The sequence below is a fragment of the Poecilia latipinna genome, unplaced genomic scaffold, assembly GCF_001443285.1.
Source record: "Poecilia latipinna isolate Pla-1442-1.1 unplaced genomic scaffold, P_latipinna-1.0 Scaffold1258, whole genome shotgun sequence".
Lineage (NCBI taxonomy): Eukaryota > Metazoa > Chordata > Actinopteri > Cyprinodontiformes > Poeciliidae > Poecilia > Poecilia latipinna.
In genome coordinates, this window is record NW_015113874.1 from 58,954 (window position 1) to 79,475 (window position 20,522).

At 36.8% G+C, this 20,522-nt stretch overlaps 1 protein-coding gene across 2 annotated transcripts in view; it reads right to left on the minus strand.

The window, feature by feature from the left end:
• bbs9 (Bardet-Biedl syndrome 9) overlaps nucleotides 1-20,522 on the minus strand; it is a 93,197-nt gene that overhangs the window by 43,650 nt on the left and 29,025 nt on the right. Inside the window, exons 14-19 of one of the 2 annotated variants that reach the window (XM_015054536.1) lie at nucleotides 13,945-14,049; nucleotides 7,863-7,877; nucleotides 3,580-3,720; nucleotides 2,798-2,893; nucleotides 2,313-2,485; nucleotides 2,071-2,223 (exon numbers count right to left, since the gene is read on the minus strand). In XM_015054536.1, coding sequence (XP_014910022.1) covers nucleotides 2,071-2,223; nucleotides 2,313-2,485; nucleotides 2,798-2,893; nucleotides 3,580-3,720; nucleotides 7,863-7,877; nucleotides 13,945-14,049 — 683 coding nt within the window. The remainder of the gene's footprint in view (nucleotides 1-2,070; nucleotides 2,224-2,312; nucleotides 2,486-2,797; nucleotides 2,894-3,579; nucleotides 3,721-7,862; nucleotides 7,878-13,944; nucleotides 14,050-20,522) is intronic. The other variant, XM_015054537.1, reaches the window with a different exon arrangement.

Below are 20,522 nucleotides of genomic sequence, written 5' to 3' on the forward strand. Positions count from 1 at the left end.
TAGGCTGCTAAAGAAATAATGAAGACTTGCCTCACTCTGTTAAATTCTCCTACTACTCTCCAATTTTATATACAGAAGAAATATGTGTGATTGGCCTGAATAAATTGTTTTTCAACTAATGAGAAGTTGTGAATTGGTGCCATATAGATAAACTGAAAAGAATAGAAAGCATATTGAACTCCAAACCCATATTTACATCAGTGCTTCAGTTTCTGACCCTCAGACATGGCTTTTAGGTGTCACAATGTATGGACTATCCAAGATATCCTCAGAGGCTCCACTAACGTCCAGCCTCAGAAGACCGAGAAACTGAAATTGGTCTTTTGAATCATAGATGTACATGCAGGCACGACGTGATGATGTGTTAGTGTGAATTTACAGCGTGAAGTTTGTGGTCTGGTGGTTTATGGACTTCCTCTGTTTAGGCGATTAGCTGTGAGATCACACTCACTTTCACACACACACACATACACACACATGCATGCAAATGCAGAGAGAGAAGCTTAAAGAGGTGCTTCTTACTACTGATACAATTTTACCACACCTCTCTCTTTCACACTCTACTCCGTTAATGGTTTATTAGTGGTTTGTGTGTAATTGTGGCGATTCAAATACAAAATTTGTAAAAATAAAAAATAAAAAAAAAATCACAAAAACTTGACCTACATAAATCTGCAGAAAAAGCTCATTGTTCTTTGCCTTCCTTTTTAGCAAGTTTAGTTGCATTCATGGTATGGATCCAGCTTTTCGACATATGTTTTCAACAGGGTCGCTGTAAGCTCTAACGTTAAGCTCCATTTATTCCAAACCACTTTGATTAGTGTTTGGGACCTTTGTTATCTTAAAATTCACCATTGGGAATTGGATCGAGATGGATCCAACCAATAAAAAATCTCCAGGCCAACTGACATTTGCAGCTGCTCGCATGTTGATTGACAAGTTGATTGCATTCTGGAAAACATTCTATGCTCAAAGGAGACACAGATTGGGAATTGTTGAGCAAAATCACAGGAACATTGATAGAAGGAGTCAAGCATTCAACCAACTGTAAGGCAGTGGCGCAACTACACATTATTCAGGTGGATGCGAAAACATAAATCCCCCCCAGGAAGGAACGTCGGAGTGAAGGAGCATACGTGAAGTGTAAAAATCGCTACATTTACCTCGTTCTGTGCGAGAGGTGAAGGAGCGTGAGGCGCGCTGAAGTGTATGGGAAAACATAATCAGTGTGTCGCCCCCTCCAGACGGGGTTTTGGCGCCCCCTCTGGTGCTGCGCCCCTATGCGTTGCATGCGCTGCATACCCACTTTTTGCGCCTCTGCTGTAAGGCATGGTGGTGCATAATGCTAAGGGGTTAGTAGAGGTAAATTGGACAAGGTGCATAAAGAAGAGGAATTATCTCCAAGTTCCTATAACTCATCTGAATTCAGCTTTTAGATGGTTGAAATGTCTGACATAATTTGATATTTCAACAGGACTGTAGGCTGAAGCACACATCAAAACTGGTTTAGAATGAATAATTCAGATTTATTTTCCTTGTGTCTTGGCCTATCCTTAATCTCCATACAAAATTATTATACTATTGAGTTCATGCCAAGACATAAACCACTTAAATGAGGTCTACAGTTTCTCAAAGTAAAAAGACTGGTCAGATATCCAGAGTGAATCATGTCCGATCATGATGCATTTTGCTTATGAGCCTTAAGCAACAGATTACTGGGGGTTTATGGATATATTTAAACCTGTGTGATTGCAGAAAATCCACAATTCTTACTTTATAAATGTATTCAAATTGTTTGTTCATGTCTCCCCACCAAAGATAAAGTTTATATGCATAAATATAAACCAAAATGTAATATGGCATTCATTATGATGTTGAGTGTGCAATCCTCATCATTGCCATGTGAATTTTAATCTGTCATGTGATGATTTTCTTTTTTTTTTAATTTTTTATCTGAGGTTTGGTAGCTGGTGGCCAGCCCATCTAATTGTGGTCATAACTTTCAGATCCTGAATTAAAAATGAAATTACATTACAGAGTGTGGGCATGCATCCTGTTCCTGTCTCTGACCTGGTTGTAAGTGGCGTCCAGCAGTTTGTCCAGGTTCTGGAGAGGTGCCGGGGTCTTGTCTTTGAATCGGGTCAGCAGTCGCCTCTGGATAGCTCTGAACTGGACAGCTCGCTCTGACAGCAGATCCTGATACTGCTGAGCACTGACACGCAGCTAAGATAAACCAAAACGAAATACCAAACATTTCACTTCTTAATTTTTTTTAATGACTCCTAAACATGACATGTCTGAGTTATATCTACCTGAAAGTGATTGTCTACAGACAGGAAGTATTCTTGAAGTGGCATAGGACCACTAAAGCTTTTCTTGAAGTCTTTGATTCCCAATTTGGAGAAATGTTGATCAAACCTTTGAACGAGTTCCTTCACCACCAGCCACATGTCCTCAAAACTGTCACTCTGAATGCGGTAACGCTCTATGAAGAAGGGAGACGTGCACATTTTTATTTTTTTCAACATTATAATCATCACAAATAAAGTGAATCACATCCTGGAAGAAAGTGAACTGCAAATGCTTCTGGTTGTGATAACAGAAAAGAGCCAATCAGTATTTTCTTCTTGCTAATTTTGGTGCAAAATGCTACAAAAGGCACCAAAAATACCATCAGTAGCTGTGGATACAATTTGGAAAGGGAACTCTTTTGAAAAGTTTAATCCCATGTTGTAACTAGTGTCAATGGTGGTTAACCAGCACCACCTCCTGTATGTGGCTTCATACTAAGACTCACGGGAGGTCTTAGAGGCCAGCACAGTGACTTTGGCTCCTGATAGAAACTGAAAAGCCAAACTGTTCCCATCCTTATCTTCTGTTTTTGTTGAAAACTCTGCAGAGGAAAACAGAGAGAAAGAAAACAGCGTGATGAGACAGATATGACAGTCTAATCATGATACAAGACGCCAACAAAGGTGAACAAAATACAGTCACACTCTTCCCAAACACAATGAAAGCTTACACAAATCCCACGTGAAAGAAAAACACAATCAGTAGCACTACTGAGTTTGTGTTTACATGGCAAACCGCTGAATGTACCCAATTTACTCAATAGGTTGTGCATTAGTTGATGCCACCAAATTTGCTTAGCTGTGCGTGCGTGGGTATTTACTTTTTAACAAAAATGCTGGGCGTTCTGGATCGGAGTTCAGTGAAATCATTGTGTATTACCTGCTGATATTATACATTGTTATCGATTTATTTCCCAGCACTAATTCAAATTAAATATTGTATCTGCCAATGTCAAATAACCTAATAGCAAAATAAGATGAATTTCTTTAAGGGGTAAAAAGAAAGATCTCAAATTTAAGGATACAATTTATGTTGTTTTAGGTATTTTGTTTTTCAACAGGAACCTGCAAACTTTCATTTTAGGGACCTTAGTTTCAATCTAATTTCAAACAACGCTACAGAGACATTTACTTCTGAATGTTTATAAATTTCTAAGACAAACTGATAAAGCTTTCATTTTTAAACAGAAATGACCATACCATTTTCATGCAAAGTATTAATAATTACCTCTGAAGATAGAGCTGAGGTCAACTGGTGGCTGGTTGGTGTCCACAGTGATCTTAAACTTGGTGTTTTTGGCTGGAGATGAAGGTACACACACCAGAGCCAGAGGAAGACTGAACCTGGACTGGAGAACCCTGGGAACCCCTAATGAAAAGTAAATACTTCGAAGTTAAAATATATTTCCCATTAAACTATAATTACCACTGCAGCTACTACAAACATATTATCTTGTAATAATGTTGGGTTAATCTGCAGTCTTTGTCCCTTGACGCTCTATTCTTGATAAACATCCTCTAATTTGAAGCCGACTTCCTCTTCAGGTAGACTGTTGTGAAACTAAACAAGATCACTACATCACCTCCGAGCCTTTCTCTCCAAACAGCCAAGAGGTCAACATCTGTTAGCACAGTAAGCACTTCTGGTGTTCAGATTACCTGAGTGCCCAGAGACTTAATATCAACACCAACTGTGAAGGTGTGTCTGTCGAAGATCCGAAAGAGAAGTTTTGTAAAAACTAAGTTTTCAGCAGAAAAAAAAAACAGAGAAGGATAAGTATGTCCAATGACAACTATGTTGTGATCTTAAGCAGTGCTGAGTTTGGCAGAAATCAAGACTTAGTAAAAATAACAGAGCGAGCAAGTAGAAAAAAGGTGGAGGAAAAGAGTTGTTAAGAAGAGATGAAGTAAAGTAACCAGGCGAGAGGAGAAAACCTGAACCGAGGAAAGAAACTGGAAATAAAACAGCATCAGGGCGACTGAAGCAGAAATAACTGGAATTGACAGCTGGGTTTGGACGGAGGTTTAATTGTGGAAAGTCCCTGCTTATTTCAAATAGTAACAATTACCTACAACTACTGTGCACCTTTTCATTCCAGAAAAGCAATTATTATGTAATCATTTTAATAATTCAATTTGATTTAAATACAAGGACCGAAAGGCATCAAGAAAAAGGAAAGTGGTAAAGCCAAAAATAACAGATCTTGAAAAAAAATATTTAAACATAGAAAGTCGAACTTTGGTCCAGTTTCTTCAGTTTTTTCATGCCTAATTTAGTCATTGACCTTCGTTCTGGATGGCTGGATAGTTAAGCAACAAATTACATTCGGCAAACACAAAGAAGGGTCATATAAACAAGTTGTCACTGTGATTATGGAGAAACTCTGTTAGATGGGAGGTGAAAGAGCAACACTTTCAAAGCACCTTTTTAGTAACACGGTTGTACAAATGAATCAACTGTTACACATTTCTAATTTACATTTACACAGGGATGTTTTTATATTTTAAATTAGTGCACACCTGGATAGAGAAGAAGAGGCTGTTCTTCACATGTGTGTAACTGGAGGAAAGTCTAAAATGTCCTTTTTCCATCCTACCTCCAAAGTACTCCCCAAGTTGTCATTACAGAATGTACTCTGAACACTGAAATTTACCAGCATGGAGACTTTATTTCAGCATGAGCGCCACAGCCATCTTACAAGGTCTTGCTAAAATTTATTTCTATATATCCTTCATAAATCATACTGTCTGGGAACTGACAAGTCTTAGAGGAACCATCTTTTCAACAGTTTACAGTTTTCTTTCACTACACACCCAAAAACCAGTTTTATAGGATAAATAAACTGCTCCATGCTAGAGAAAGTGGTTGATATTGGGACAAACTACAGACTTCTCTGTATGTATGTGGAGTGTGAATACTTGGAGACAGACTGCTGTAGAACTTTGCATTCAGGACTAGCTCTAAGTCAAACTTTTCTTCTAACCCTTATATCTTTAGGAGGAAGATAAAACAATCAGATTTCATCCATGCTAGGCAAAGGAATAAAAAATAATTGAGGCACAAGTTGCTTCAAATCCTATTTTAAATTATGCCTGACTAAATGATGGATCACAATTTGTTAGCATGTCTGACAGACATTACTTAAAATCCACTCATTAATGCAACATTTTTTTTTTTTTTTTTTCTTTGGCTTTTAAAAAATATACATCTTCTGCACACTGAAGTCAAGACCTTACAAGAAATTGCACTATTAGCAGGTCATGGCAGTCATGAGATTGTCAAACAGCAAAAGTCTTCAGATGTGTTTCATCGTTTTAAGGTACTGGGATGGTATGAGTTACAACATTTCATTTCTCTTTGCAATAAATAAAGGTTTTTATTATTATTGGATTTAATTTAGCTTAAATATGCTTATATTTGCATGTCTCTGCATCAGGTAAACTGACTAAAAAAGCAAGAACAAAAATTTGAGAAGACAACCCCGTGTGCCGGATCAGGTTCGATCCACAGCTGCAGTGATGTCACCTCTGATGTGTCTGTGTGGGTATAAAAGATACGTGTGGAAACTGGATGTAATCTGCACATGCTCCTTGGGTTTTTGTGTGGGCCACAGGGAAAACAATAAAAAAGAAACAAACCCTGCACATTCCACTCCTCGAAAGCTTTGTTCACATGCAGCTGTTATGCATTACCTACTTCACTTCCATAAGTTCTGCATGCTTTGGTTTGATGTGGACACAATTAAAACCACATTCAGTCATTTTTTTAAATGACCTAAAATAAGAAAATGTGAAGCCTCACATCTTTTAATCTGTTAACTGGAATGTCCAGGTAAAACTACTGTTGTCATTTAATCAATGACAATGTATAGTATACCCCACCTAATACCTGTAAAAACAAACGCATAAGTAATAGTAATAAGACAGAATGTTAAATATTAATTCAGATTTTATTCAACTATTCTCCTTATATGTATAATTTGCAAGTCATGCTGCCATTAGTTCTCTGTTTTTGTTTCCATAGAAACTGTCTCCCAGACATTTTCTACTGTGATTAAAATTGATCAGTATAAAAAGAACTCATAAATTTGACTGCATTGGATTATAATTTAAACTGAACTAAAATATGACAAATTGCAACATGCAGCCAACATGAGCTGCTCATATTGGCTGCATGTTGGAGTAGCTCAGATACATTAGACCTGGTTTGTCACCAGTTGTGCATCTTTGGACAATTATTCCCTCTGGTTTTGGATGATGTGCAACTGGAATGATTTTTGTTCTTGTGTTTTTAATTTTAAAAAGTTGTTATGACAACAAGAACTTGTTTTTACAACTGGGAGCAGCTGAGTTGCATCTCAAAAGCTCAAATAATACCTGAATTAAAGCCCAGCTCAGATCTCAGATCTAGATAGCAGTGGCAAAAGCAAATGAGGTGGATTGTCAATGTGGCAAAAGCAAATGAGATGGATTATCAATGTTTGCCATCAACTGATGGTATCAACCATGACATGTTAATGTGGAATATTATCTCTGTTGCCTCAATATTGAGCTGTTAGCTTTTTACGACATTCATGAGACCATCATACACCAACAATATTCAGTCAGAGGCCTCCTCAGATTTGCTGTAAGACTGACTGCTATCAGAGTTCCTTCCTCCCTACAGCATCGCCACAACGACTCTTTGAAGGTACATGGATGATATGAGCTATGATAACCTTTGTCTTTTGGACAAATACAGTATTTTTGAATGGAATTTTATTAAACTGAATTAGGACAGCGTGTCACACAGAATGGGATGTGCCTCAGGATGATATTCATTGTAAATTGATGCTATATAAATAATCTATTAAAAAAAAATAATGTTCAGTCAGCATTTGTGGGAGTGTTATAATGCAAAACCTCAAAAGATTAAGACAGATAACTTGTTTCCATCAAACTAAAACTGACTAAAACAAACACAAATGTGTATCTAGGGAAACTAGAGCTGGAATGTCCAGGTAAAACTACTGTAGTGAAGGGAGTCTGGGTAGGTATGGATTTGGGTCAGTTACTTTTTAGGGTAAAATTGGAACAACATATCAGGGAAATCATTTCTCTTACACTACTAAGACAGTCATGATGCTGACAAAGTGTGTGCTTAAAAATAAAAGCTTGTGAGTCTCTGTCAAATGATGCATGCAAGAAATATGATATTACTGTGTAAACTCCATAGTGTATGAAAGGAAAAATGTATAAAAATGCATATTTACATTTTTCTGAGTGAGGAAATGTGTGTACGGGTCAGAGACTTTTTCTAAGTATCACATAACAGGAACATAAACACTCGACAGCCGTCTTTTCCTGCATATATAGTAGTGTGCATGTTTGTATGCTGCATTTGAAAATATATTTTTTCTGTTAAAAAATGTACTAATCATTTCAGAGGCTAAGTATGCGTCGGGCAGACATGTCTGTCTTTTTAACGACTACTTGTTCTAGTCTATCTAGGACTGCAAGCAAAACACTTACCTTTTGGATTAAGCTCTGCAGAAAGTAGAAAGAGAAGAAGTAAAAATAAAAAATACATTCTGAGAGCTCAGAAAAATGAAACTGCACAATTGCAATCCAGTAATACATAAAAGAGGACTTTAATGGGAAGCAGATCCTTTAGTGTTCAGGACCCTCTCTACGCTTGTGGAACCAGCTACTAGTTTTAATCTAGCCTTAAAATGATTGATTTTGTTGATTATAGATTACAGTTAACCAGATAATGCTGCCAACAGCTAGAAATGATCTCCCTCTCCTGTGTCTACTTTTTTGCTTTTCTTTAACATAAAAATACTCCTGCATTAGTTTATTTTTGTTATTTTTATTTCATCTGTCTCCTCAAACCCCAGTCAGTCATGGCAGCCAGGTTCTGCTGGGTGTTTCTCTGCACTGTCGCTCCATGCATGATCAGTATGAGGAATCACTCTAAAATCAACAACGCAGGTAACTGTCTACTGTCTATATTTTCGTCCAAGAGAAGTGAATGCTGCAAGCCAGTGACTCACTGGATTTTCTTGTAAAAAAAAAAATAAAAAATCAAGCAATCTGAATAATGAACTTTATTGTTTGATAACTAGGATCATTTGAAATGTATGTATGATTGGATTGACGTGTTATGAATTGGTGGTATACAAATAAATGGAATTGAATCAAACCTATCCCATCAATATGTGAATGTAGAGAAATTTAAGACACCTTATGAAATGGTTTCTCCTGCCAAGTCAAAATCAAACAGTGCAGCTAAAGGAGGATGTTGCAAGTGAGCCAAGCTGACACTGAATATGAGGAGACATCCTCAAAAATTAGAAAAAGTTTATTACAAGCTGGACTGAGAGAAATAGCCAAATAAAATACGTACAAGTAAGTATGTATGCAGCACAAACTATGGAGTGTAAATATAAACCGCTGTATGCCATGTCACACTGAGGACACCTGCCAAACAACATATGAGATGCTTAAAAAGAAAACACACAAGACTGAGCATCTCTATCCCTGCTCCTCAGGGCTATGTTTTACCAGCTGCTCTGGGATTTGAAAAGTCTGTCTGCTGCTTCTCTAACCTTTAAGCCACAGCAATAGAAGCCAGGAAGATTAAGATCTGATTTGATTGGTTAAAGAGGATTTCCTTGGAAGGTGAATGGGAAGCAGATGGATGAGTTGCAAGCCAATAGAAATGGGAAGGAGGTGCAGAGTGAAAAAGTTCCCCTGGCAAAATTGATGAAAGTCACGCTTTCATATGGGTGTCTCTGTTTACTGTAAAAACTCTGGCTTTCTCACCGTCTCTCGTGTCATAGCCTCATTTAAACTTAATAGGGGAAAAAATGTTTTTTTTTCTTAACTGGTTCAGAAACATCTTCAGCTTTTGCCAAGTTATTAGCAGTCAAAAATCGGTAAAATGCCTCCTTTATGGTACTCTAAAAAAACATTTAATACTTTACACAGCCAAGGAGATCATTAAGTGTGACTTAATGACTTAAATAAATCCAAGACTCCTCATGGACACTTCCTGTGTTTTCTGCTGTTGCAGGGCAGAAAATGACACATCACTAACACAAAATCCAAGTGGTCTGGTTATAACTTCAGTTTTGAATTCATTCAGGAAGCACTGTTATTGTTGCATATTTAGTCTATCAGCACCTATAAGGAGGAAACGTAGCTGTTAACTATTGTAATTTAAAACTAACATGTCAAACTGTCCTTGTAATATTTTTGTCTGTTGCAACATTTTGTAACACTTAATGATGTCAACTTTGTATTAAAAGTGTCATAATTTACCAAATGATGCTTTATGTCAACAGTCATAAATATTCATGAAGGCGTATTCATGTTCATGACAGGTGTTATGTCATGTTTATGACAGTGTCATGTCAGTCTTATTCACCCTCATTCAAATAAAGTGTTACCCAACATTTTAACTGTTGCTGTAGAATGATACATAGCATAGCGTTTATATAGAATTTCTACCAATATAACATTTTGGAAATGATAGGTGACTCAGATACAAGCTAAATAAATTTGTATAGTTTTATCTTTTTAATCCATGTGTTTTATCAGATTATTTTGTTGGACAATGACGGATCGATTGCAGTTTTGTCATTGCAGGGAAACGGAGGTTTTGGCATCACAAAAATAAATACATTTAAAACATCAGCTGGGAGGAGTTAGAAAGTTAGAAACCCTTCAGGCATCCAAGCAGACTGAATTACTTCAACTACTCTTCATAATGTCAAGGACCAGCATACTTAGCAACCTTTTTGAGTCTATCAGTGCAACAAAGAATTACATTTTTGACAATGAACATTTCCAAGCTACATTTGGTGAAAACTAAGCCTCTCAAAGAAATCAAAAGCTACAAATAAGTTTATAATATAAAATGTAAGAGAATGAAAGATAAGGATGAAGAAGCAATGCTGAGTTACATGCTACCTCCAAAATCTGCTACTAAGCTTTTGTATGATACTCACTAACAAAGACAGCTAAAAACATAAACTACTTGGCACAAGGGATAAGAAATGCCAACAAAAAAATCACTGGAAATGGATTTCAAACATGGTGTTCCAACAAACTGATGCAGCTCCTGGAGACATGGGTATGTGGAGAAGTTGGTCATCCTCCAAAACTCAGTAAAACAGGAGAAAACACAGACAGTTAGCTTGAACCTTTGGTTTTCAGTTGCTGTGGTAACCAATGAATCATGGCTGGCCATGTTTTATGGAAATTATCATCCGCATGCAACTATTCGTCACTCACATGAAAATAATCAGTGTGTATGCAAGCTGACAATGCACTGTAAATGCCAGCCTGACCACTTGATCCCATTCAAGTGTGTTTGTGCAAATCCCACTCTCAGGGTTTTAGGAAAATCACAGAGGGGCACTAATGAAATTCTTTCTAGATTGTAACAGCTCTTGCCATCATCAGGCCTCCTTTGAAGGTTTTAAGAAGTCAACAGTCTTCTTAAATGTCAAAGCCTTTGTACAGCTTAAAGATGGACACAGTAGCCTAAGGGTGGGATTGTGTTATGCGGAGTAGGGTGGTGTGGAGGCGTAATCATCAGCCCTGGGTGGCAGAGAATACAAAGTGTTGCATTCCTTCCAAGCCAGAACAGCATTTTGGGGATAAGAAGTGATGAGGCACTACTGCAGATTAGCACTGAAGAAACACAGAAAATTACAACCAAACTCTACCACATCACTACAGGAATGCTCCTGGAGAGAACCACTTGGCATCTCACCACAAGATGGCTTACTGCAGTGGACACGGAGTTTCAGAGCAAAACCAACCCTTTATTAAAACAGTGTTGGGCCTGGCAACAATATTCTATCGGCATGCTAACCTACACTCTGGTGTCAAGTGTTAAAAAAAGCAGTTGGCATGATGCGACAATGATGTGGTTTAATTAGGTTTAGGTTGTAAAACATGTGTCGGTTAGGGAAAAGATTATGAATTGTGTTGAAGTGTCAGGATAAAAACAGCACAGCACATAAAGTCAGAAAAAAAAGTAATACAATACCTCTTTGCCTATCTGGAATTGTTAGCATCTATGCTACAGCTTTTTTTTTGCACACTTGCAAGGCAGTTGTGTAAATGTATGCATTTTCTCTGAGGCAAATTTGGATTTGTGGAAATATTTTCAGTGGCTAAAGAAAATGATGATCCTGGCATAGAAACTAAAAGAGTGCCACCTTTCAATGTATCACCATTCATAAGCTAGAGTGGCTAAACTACAAGCTGAATATCTACACTTCCTGACCATCTCTGCTTGCAGCACTGATGTGTTCAATAATTAGTTTCTCCATTGTCCAGGGTGCCAAGCTTAAAGCACTCAGGACCTTCTCCAGTGCTTTTAAAATTGTTTAGATTTATTTTAATTATTCATAAGTGATGCTGATAGGCATGCAGCTCGGACAGTTTTTACTTTGACAACAAATATTGCGGCATATTCGCCCCAGCTGAATTTATTTCTTCAGGTAATAAAAGGCTCTATAGACAATTTTAAGGCTTAGTAGGCAGTTGAGAAATTAGCTGCAAGAAACTTTAATCTCTTATAACCCATTGTCAAATTGTCCTTGCTCCACTCATAACATACTGCCATTGTGTTGTTCCTTTATATTCCCAGGGCTAGGGCGATATCCTGCTTCCCAACTCTTCTTCTGACTGGTACAGTGTATTATTCTACCCTTATCTTTTCTGTTTATTCAGACATCTTTTCACCTGAGTATAGCTTAGTACCTGCTGTGTTGGGAAATTAACCTATGTCTCTTTTCTTTCCATCTTAAATCAGACTTTTCTAATGCCTAATGCCCAACAAATGCCTTCCAAAACTCAAAATCACTTTCCAACATGCTCTCGTCAAGCTGCTTTGCTTTTAAGGCCTATTGAAATACTCCAGACTTCTTATTTTCAACTATTTATAGCATCACAATAACCCTTAACAAGAAAGAAACACTTCCCAATATTTCCAGACATTTCACATTAAGTGTGCTTCTGGGGAGGAAAAACTGTTCCACCAACAGAGGTCTGCCAAAGCAAATGTAATCCAAGGGAAACAATAGCACAAAACATAAGCCTTTTTTCATGACCTGATTTCCGAACAAATGCAGATCTTTTTTTTTTTTTTTTTTTTAAGGAGGTCTGTGACATTTAAAAATAAAGAGTGGTTCTGTTGCTTTGGAAAGTTATATCTTCCAGAAATATTGCAAAACCTGGAAACAGATGCCTGGAGGCAGCAAGGGGATAAACTGGGCTCATCTGGAAAGAGCCCAAATGTCATTACACCATTCCAGTTCTCTATTAGCAGATGGTGTTCAGCCCTGTCACACAACCCTAGTTTTGATGTTACAGACCAGACACCTGCTAACTTCATAAGGTTTTTGGTGCTAATGCTCCAGGTATTGAAGAACATTTTACATCTACTATAAAGGTAAGTTTTATACATATCTTCTATATAAAACCTATCTTAAAGTAAAATCAAATGTGCATTTACCACAATGACTATTGTAACTGGTATTAGCTCCTTACAACTTTACAAATAAACAAAATTAAACATTTCATAAATATGTGCACAGTCAGAAATGAAATTTTGAGAATGGAGCTTCCATTCACTGCATATTGATAGCTAATCTGACAATTTTATAAAAGCTACAGAGGTGAGCCTGATGGTTCAAACAACATATGTGCCACTGCAACTGTACAAAAAAACATCACAACAGAGCTTCAGCACATGAGTTTTTAATTGGAAAAAAAACAAAAAAAAAAACTAATGCAATGTAAAAGTCATTACAAAAAATGGCTCCACTAACCATCCTCAACAACACTGTACCTGCTGTGCAACATTTATGGTTCCTAGGAGTCACCCTTTCTCAAGATCAAATATGGTTCTCAGACATAGACACTGTTTGCATGAAGGCCCAGCAGAAACTGTAATTTCTATGGCAACTCATGAAGTAAAATCTTCTACAACTACTACAACTGCTACTACACTGTTTTTACTCAGTCTTCTATGTGTGGTTTGGCTCATCCATAAAACAGGACTAGACTGCATTAAACAATTAGGTCCACAGAGAGGATCATCAGGGCTTGTCTTCCCCCCTTGTACAAGTAAAGGGTCAGGAAAAGGGCAACTAACATCTCTGCAGACCTCACACATCCTGGACACAAACTGTTTAAGCTTTTGCCTCCAGGTCAACACGCTATTTGCAAAAACAAGCTGCCACAGAGGCAGTTTCTCCCCCCAGGCTGTCTCTCTGATGAAAACAATAAACATTGTACAGCCTCAGCTACTCTAGTGTAATATAAAATAATCATATTTGCAGTAAAACCTGCTTTTCTTTTTTTGTTTTTTATGCAAAAATTACTGCACATACACACTGTTTATTTTTATCCTATTATTTTTATTATATTTTTATGCTAGTAAAACCAAAGTCAAATTCCTTGCTTTAGCCAAAGAAGCTTCATTTGCAAACAAAGAATGGACAACAAAATGTCTACATGTTATTCCATCTAAGATAAACATCTGACGGTGCTAATAAAAACCAAACACATGTTACAAGAGTCCTTTTACCTGTTGGCGCACTATAGGACACGACAATATCTCCGGTCAGATCAGCAGGGGGGTATTGGCCATTGAGGAAAGCTGAAAAAGCCACTTCTTTGGTTGAACCAACACCTGGGGGGAAAAAAAACATATTTTTTTAACAACCAGATAAGGAACAGCTTTATTTTGTGTAGCTCCACCAGTGTAAATATTAAAAATTAAGCCAGCTAACAAAAAGTATCAAAATGATTTGTTTTCAGCAAACAGTTACCTTAACATACTCATAAGAATTGTTATTGGGAAGAATAACAACTATAAAATATTACATCTCTAAAAAATAAGTTTATTTTAGTTGCAACTTAAACAAGGCAAACTATGACAGTATATCATCACTTCTTGCACATTGTTGGCACTGCAGTGTGAAAGTGGGTTTTTCAACAAACACTATAATCTTGAATTTCATACCTAAAGTTAGTAGAAATGAGAGGACTAGTAATAAAGAGTAAAAAACAGATTCAGACAAATATAACATGAGTAAAGATAAAATGCATTTTGAAGTTATTTCATTTAATAAGCAAATAAAAAGCTATTCCAATCAACCTGTCTCACAGTATGCGGAAAATAATCTCCCCTAAACAGCTGATTTTACAAACCTTGGCAGCAACACCTGTATCAAAAATAGGTTAAGTCATTTTCATTGCTGTGAATGAATTTTTGCCCCCCTCTTATGTGACAAAAACAAACACACAATATTTGTAAAGGAGCAGATCCAGTTCCGTTGGACTGGACTAGAGTTTAGGCTTGGACTTTAGCATAATGCAATAAAAATGGCAGCAGAAAGTTTTACAAAATGGCCTGTAGTAAGTAGAAGCATTTTAATAGATGATCCCCTGAAGGTACATTAACGTAAGGGCTCTTCTACAGAAACCAGATCAGGAGAGAGTAACTTATTGCCTTGATGTTGGAATTATTTTAAAATCTGTCAGTTTGCAAAACTCAATGCTACATTAATTTGGATGTGAAAATAAAGTTATAATAGATATTCTTAACTGCTATCAGTTCAGCTTTTTAACTAAAAGGACACTGAATGATAAAAATGGAAGTTGGTGTGTCAACCAGACAAGCAAACACAAACACGCAGTCAGTTTTTTGAAGTTGGTGACATAACTGGACACTGTGTGCTCAATACTAACCAGATCCTTTAATGTGTATACACACACACGCACGCACACACACATGCACACGCACACACACACCTACACACACACAGAACTGCTAAAGCACTGCTTACGTTCAACATCACTATGCGAGGTGAAGACATAAAATAAAAGCTTCAACTGGAACTCTACTCTGTGTGTGCGTGTAAGTATATGTGGGGGTGAACCCAAGACTGAAATTATATGTACCATGAGAGATGGGTGATGACTTGTAGCTTCCTTTAAAACGCCTGAAAACCAACAGAAAGTAGAGGGGGAAAGAGAGCTGGGGAGAAAGAGCAGGGATCAAATACGGCTGGAGAGGAAAGGATATATTACAGCTAATGGCTCCATGCAGTCAGACACACACACGCATACAGGGCGGTATGTTGGTGAAATGGGGCGTGATGTTTTTGGGCCCAGTCTGTTACAGGTGACTGAATCCCGAGTGTATGTGCATGTGTCCAAATGGAAAAGCATAAAAGTCTGTGTAATTTCTCAAAGTTAAGAGTAAAGAGTGTGTGAAAGTTTCTGAATCTGTATATCACTGAGGTTAGTAGGTTTAAGATGGAACGGTAAAAAAACCTTGATGTGTTTAACCATGCATGCACACAAACATGCCGCGCTGATAGTGATGCAAGGCCTTCCTGGGGAGAACAGACAGATCAACCTGAGGCTAAACAGATGGAAAAAAATAGATAATAAAGAACTAAATTTAAATATAAAGGCCTGATTTTTCACTTTTTAAATAATTATGCAAGACCATTTCTAAAACTGAAAAACCAATGAGAAGATAACCCTAAATGGAAAATACAATCTTGTATCATAAACCAGTAACACTGCTTTTTTTATTCCAGTAGCTTATTTTTATGTCTTGTTTAAGCATACGGTTAGTTCCCTCCCTGCTTGTCAGTCAATCTGTCAACTGAAGGCTTTTAACCTCTGTGCCCTGAAGGTCACCCTGGTCAGACTGGCTTAAGTGCTTTAAGTGTTTTCAGTCCCGTTAAGACCAACAAACACCACCAAAGGAGACACAAAGTAATCCCTCTTCCTCTCTTTTCTTTCATTTCCCTTTAGCTATTCATCATACATTGAAGCACATTCAGACAGGCCAGAACAAGAGCCGTGGGCATCAAATCTGTGAGCACCAGGTTATGCGCCTGACTGACCTCTGTGTCTGACCCGGTGAGACTGTTCAGACTGGCCCCAGTGTTCTCAGGCACATTAAGCCATTAGCACCCCATCCAAGAAAAACAAACTGCCTAAAGGAGACTGAAATCCCCTGCTTTACTACTGTACCTTTCTCTTCCTTTTCCAATCCCTAACTTTCACCTTTTTTCCACCTTCATAAACTATTTGCTTTTTCCATTTCTTTTCCTCTTTAACTAGTTTGCTTGGGGATCTTAGCTTTATGCCACCTCATCCCTTTATATTGTCTTGTTTGATGATATACTTGTCTCTTCATGTATTCTTAAGGGAATGAAGGCTAATATATTTAAAAACTTAACATAAATATACATACCAAGAGACAGTTATCTGAGATAAGAAAAAATAAGCTTTACAGAACTCCATTGTCAAAACATTTTTATCCATCTTTTTTGTGCACTGCCCTTTAAAATCTTATACAAAACGTCATACTTAAGGATAAGCCGAAAGAGCCTTCAACAGCCTTTCTAATCAAATAAATATTACGTGATTCATTCTAACCATGTTTGTCTGTAATAAAAGTAAATAAAGGAACGGAAAACTTCTACTTCACCTGCTGGCGTTTCTGCTAAATTTGTGTTCACTGTTACGGTTTGTAATCCGGCCAAAATCTAATCACAGAAGGTGCCTCACTACTGCTGAGAGTGATCTTGACACTGTTCAGAGAGTCGTACTGTGTGTTCATGCCAGGGGCAGCTCACTCTCTCTGTCAGGGTTCAGGTTAAAGTACTTGACGGCTCAGGTTAAACTGATGACGGACTTTGATGAAAAGGTTAGAGGTAATGAGGGGTGAAGATGGGGATCAATACCACACAAGGAGCAAGAGCCATGAGTGTGTTTCTCTTTCCAGTTCTCCCCATATGCAGATAATATCAAAACCAAAACAAATGACAGGAAAACAAATATTAATGATAATATTTTGGCTCTTACCGTGGAATTACAGTGTGTGTATGATCTAAGTGTGAGATGTTAAACAATGACCACATAGTCTTTGTAGGCGAGGATTAGGTCAGGTCACATAAAATGTGCCTGTTGAAAATCATAAACGCATTAATATTGCTATCATGCTAGCATGCTGACATGTAGGTACCAAACTAAACTGGATAACAGAGCAGAATTTGTGACAATAAACTACAAGAAAATGTTCCGGCTGACTGGAGAAATATGGTTGCCTTCAAAATTATTTGCACCTTGAGGAAAGATGTGGACAAAGTCCGTAAAATAACATGTTGCTATAGAAATGGTTGAGCCACAGATCGTTCTTGGTTTGTGTTATACCAATATATATATATATATATATATATAAGTCTTATTTAAGCCTTACTGATCACAGGAGAGTAGCTATATATTCCTGAAACTTAATAAAGATCAATAAGTAACTCAGCATGTTATTTAGTTATTCCCATTTTCAACAATAACCAGGAGAAACACAGCTTTTTGTCAATTCACATGTATAACTCAAGTCATGGATTACGAATTAAAAGTACCTAGATATTGCTATCAACCTAAAAATAATAAAGCACAATATATATTTGTTTAATATAATGGCGTAAATACCTTTAGCACCTATGATTTTGTTGAAAACACTTATTTCTGAACAAATTAAGCTAAATTAAAGGTTGGGTTTTCGAAAATTGTTATTGTATAGTGACGTTGCTGTGATAACACATTTATTTGTTTGAAGCTTTTCAGACATTTGACAACTGCTGTGGTTGTTGTAGACATATATTTAATGAAACTTTATTATGCTCTTCTATCTTCATTGTTTCAATTAACCTTTTTTTTCTTCAGACAATTAAAGTATGTGTCATTCCAGTGTTGTAAATGGAAATACAGGAAGATGATGAGAGAAACAACAAAAGGGTCATTAGAGCAGGAAAAATTAAAGACATTTTAGAAGGAATGAATGAAAGAAATAATCTGCAAAAGGAAAAGATTAAATGAAATGGCAAGAAAATAAGTGAAGAGAAGGAGGGAGCAGGACTTACGAGTGGGAACGGGAGGCAGAACAAAGGAGGTAGTGTGTTGAACAGGGGATTGAGCCGCCATCTGAGACGAATAAAAACTGGAATAACAATAAAAGTCAGAGGGCGCTACTTCCCCTACTCTTTACACACATCGTTCACCACATGTAGGTTTGTGCTCACACATGTATCAATGACGTTTTACCTTTTTTTTGTTACGTTTTATTCATTTTGGTAACTCAAATTCACACCTATTATGAAGGTTTGTAAACATGTGGACAGATTCTAACCAGAGGAATTAAACACAAAGTATGTTCACACAGCCAACAGCTCTACGAAAAGAGAACAGAGTTACACTGACCCTTGATTTTACTCATGTAGCTTGTGTGTTTATATGTTTGGAGGAAATCTTTATCAAAAACTGCATTCCTTTAAACAGGAAAATGATCAACGGAGAGAAAGAGAGACTGTAAAAGAAAAAAAAACAACAAAAAAAACTAATGAAAACCAGACTGAGAAGGTGTCACAGCAGCACTGTTATAATATTGCTTGTTGCTGGCTGGTGTTTCTCTAAATTGCCAACAGATTTTCACATAACATCCATTACTTTGTCACAACTACTTCGATAACTAGTGTCCAGCAAAAGCTATCCAATGAGGAATGTGCATTAAAACTTAGAAACAGTTTTACCTCCTGGAACAGATTCAGTTTGACAGTATCCAAGGCAGAATTAAAAAAAAGTAAAAGGATTATGAGAAAAAATGAATAAGTTATTGTTGTATAATATTTCACTAGCAGTTTTAGATTCAACAGTAAATAGAAATGTGATTCTTTTATAGCAGACCTGGGCACTTAACAGCCCACGGGTGCAGCCCTAGTCTTAAGGATTTATTTACTGAGGTCAAAGGTAAAGTGTCTCTGTTTGCAAAGACAAATTGGTATTTTTTAGAGATTATAGCTTGAAAAACATTACCATAAAAAAAATAAAATCAGTTCTCAATATGGCGTTGCACTTTCTGCAACCAGAAGCTAATAAAACACTCAAAAAACCTATGCATAGTTTTTAGTCATGATCACGTGTGTTTTGTAATGAGCCACAAAGACCCTGACAAACATTTTTATTAATGTTGCCCTTTTGTACAATTATTGGCACACTGATGTTTTATAGTATACACTAAGGTTCTAACAAAGACAAAAATAAATAAATAAAACAAGTATTATTCATTCCCCACCTAGATTAAAAATTATTTTTAATTTAATCTGACGAGAAATTAGTAGTCACCTATATAAAATAATGTAAACGGTGTATTTTAAAAATATATATTTTATCACATTTTTAACAGAGTTCTCATTACTCAATAATAATCTCCATTGGTATTACAACAACTAAACATTTCCTTTAATCACTGAGCAGCTTCTTACATAATAAGGATCAAATCTTTGAGGTTGGAAGACCTCCACGCAATCACCCTAATATGTAGCTCCTTCCTCAATTAGATTTATGTCTGGACTCTGACTGGACTACTTGAAATCAAAAGTTGGTGAAATTAAAATTTACTTTAAAAGTAAATCTGCCAGGGGTATGAATAATGTTGGGCTTAACTATCTAGTTCTGAACAAAATAAAAAAAATTTAAAAAAACTGAAATGGAAAGAATATTTCTATGTCGGAGATCTAAACTAAAAAGATTATCTACAAATCCCAATGTTCTTCTTTAAAGAACAAACAGTCCAAAACATTGGAAACTGTGGATACTTAAGATAAATTGGGATTTTCATTTCAGTCACATCAACCAGTTCTGGTAGACAGTGCTGCTGCTTTGATCTTCCACCAGAAAATGAATTAAAGTGGTTTCCTTCTGTGCAAATAGGCATGTGATAAATGGGTGCACTAATTCTTAATGCACTGATAGATTTAGACTACCACTGGATTAAAACAGGGCTGTATTTCATTTGTATGATGGTATTAATGTTGGGCAAGCAGAATTAGTGCTTAGGGATGAACAAAGTCTCCAAAATGGATAAAAGTCGATAGAAAACTTTCTGCAATGCTATACCTGAATGTGTGTTTGTGAATTATGTTCTATGGCCAGAAGCATTTCAATGGTTGATTTCTGTTAGTAAAAATAAAAAAGCATGACAAAAACAAGCAACACTATTTTACTGTAGATATTCGACATTTTCTTAGCTCGCTATAATGACACGTGTCATGTGAATGCATTTAAGCAGCCATGGATAAG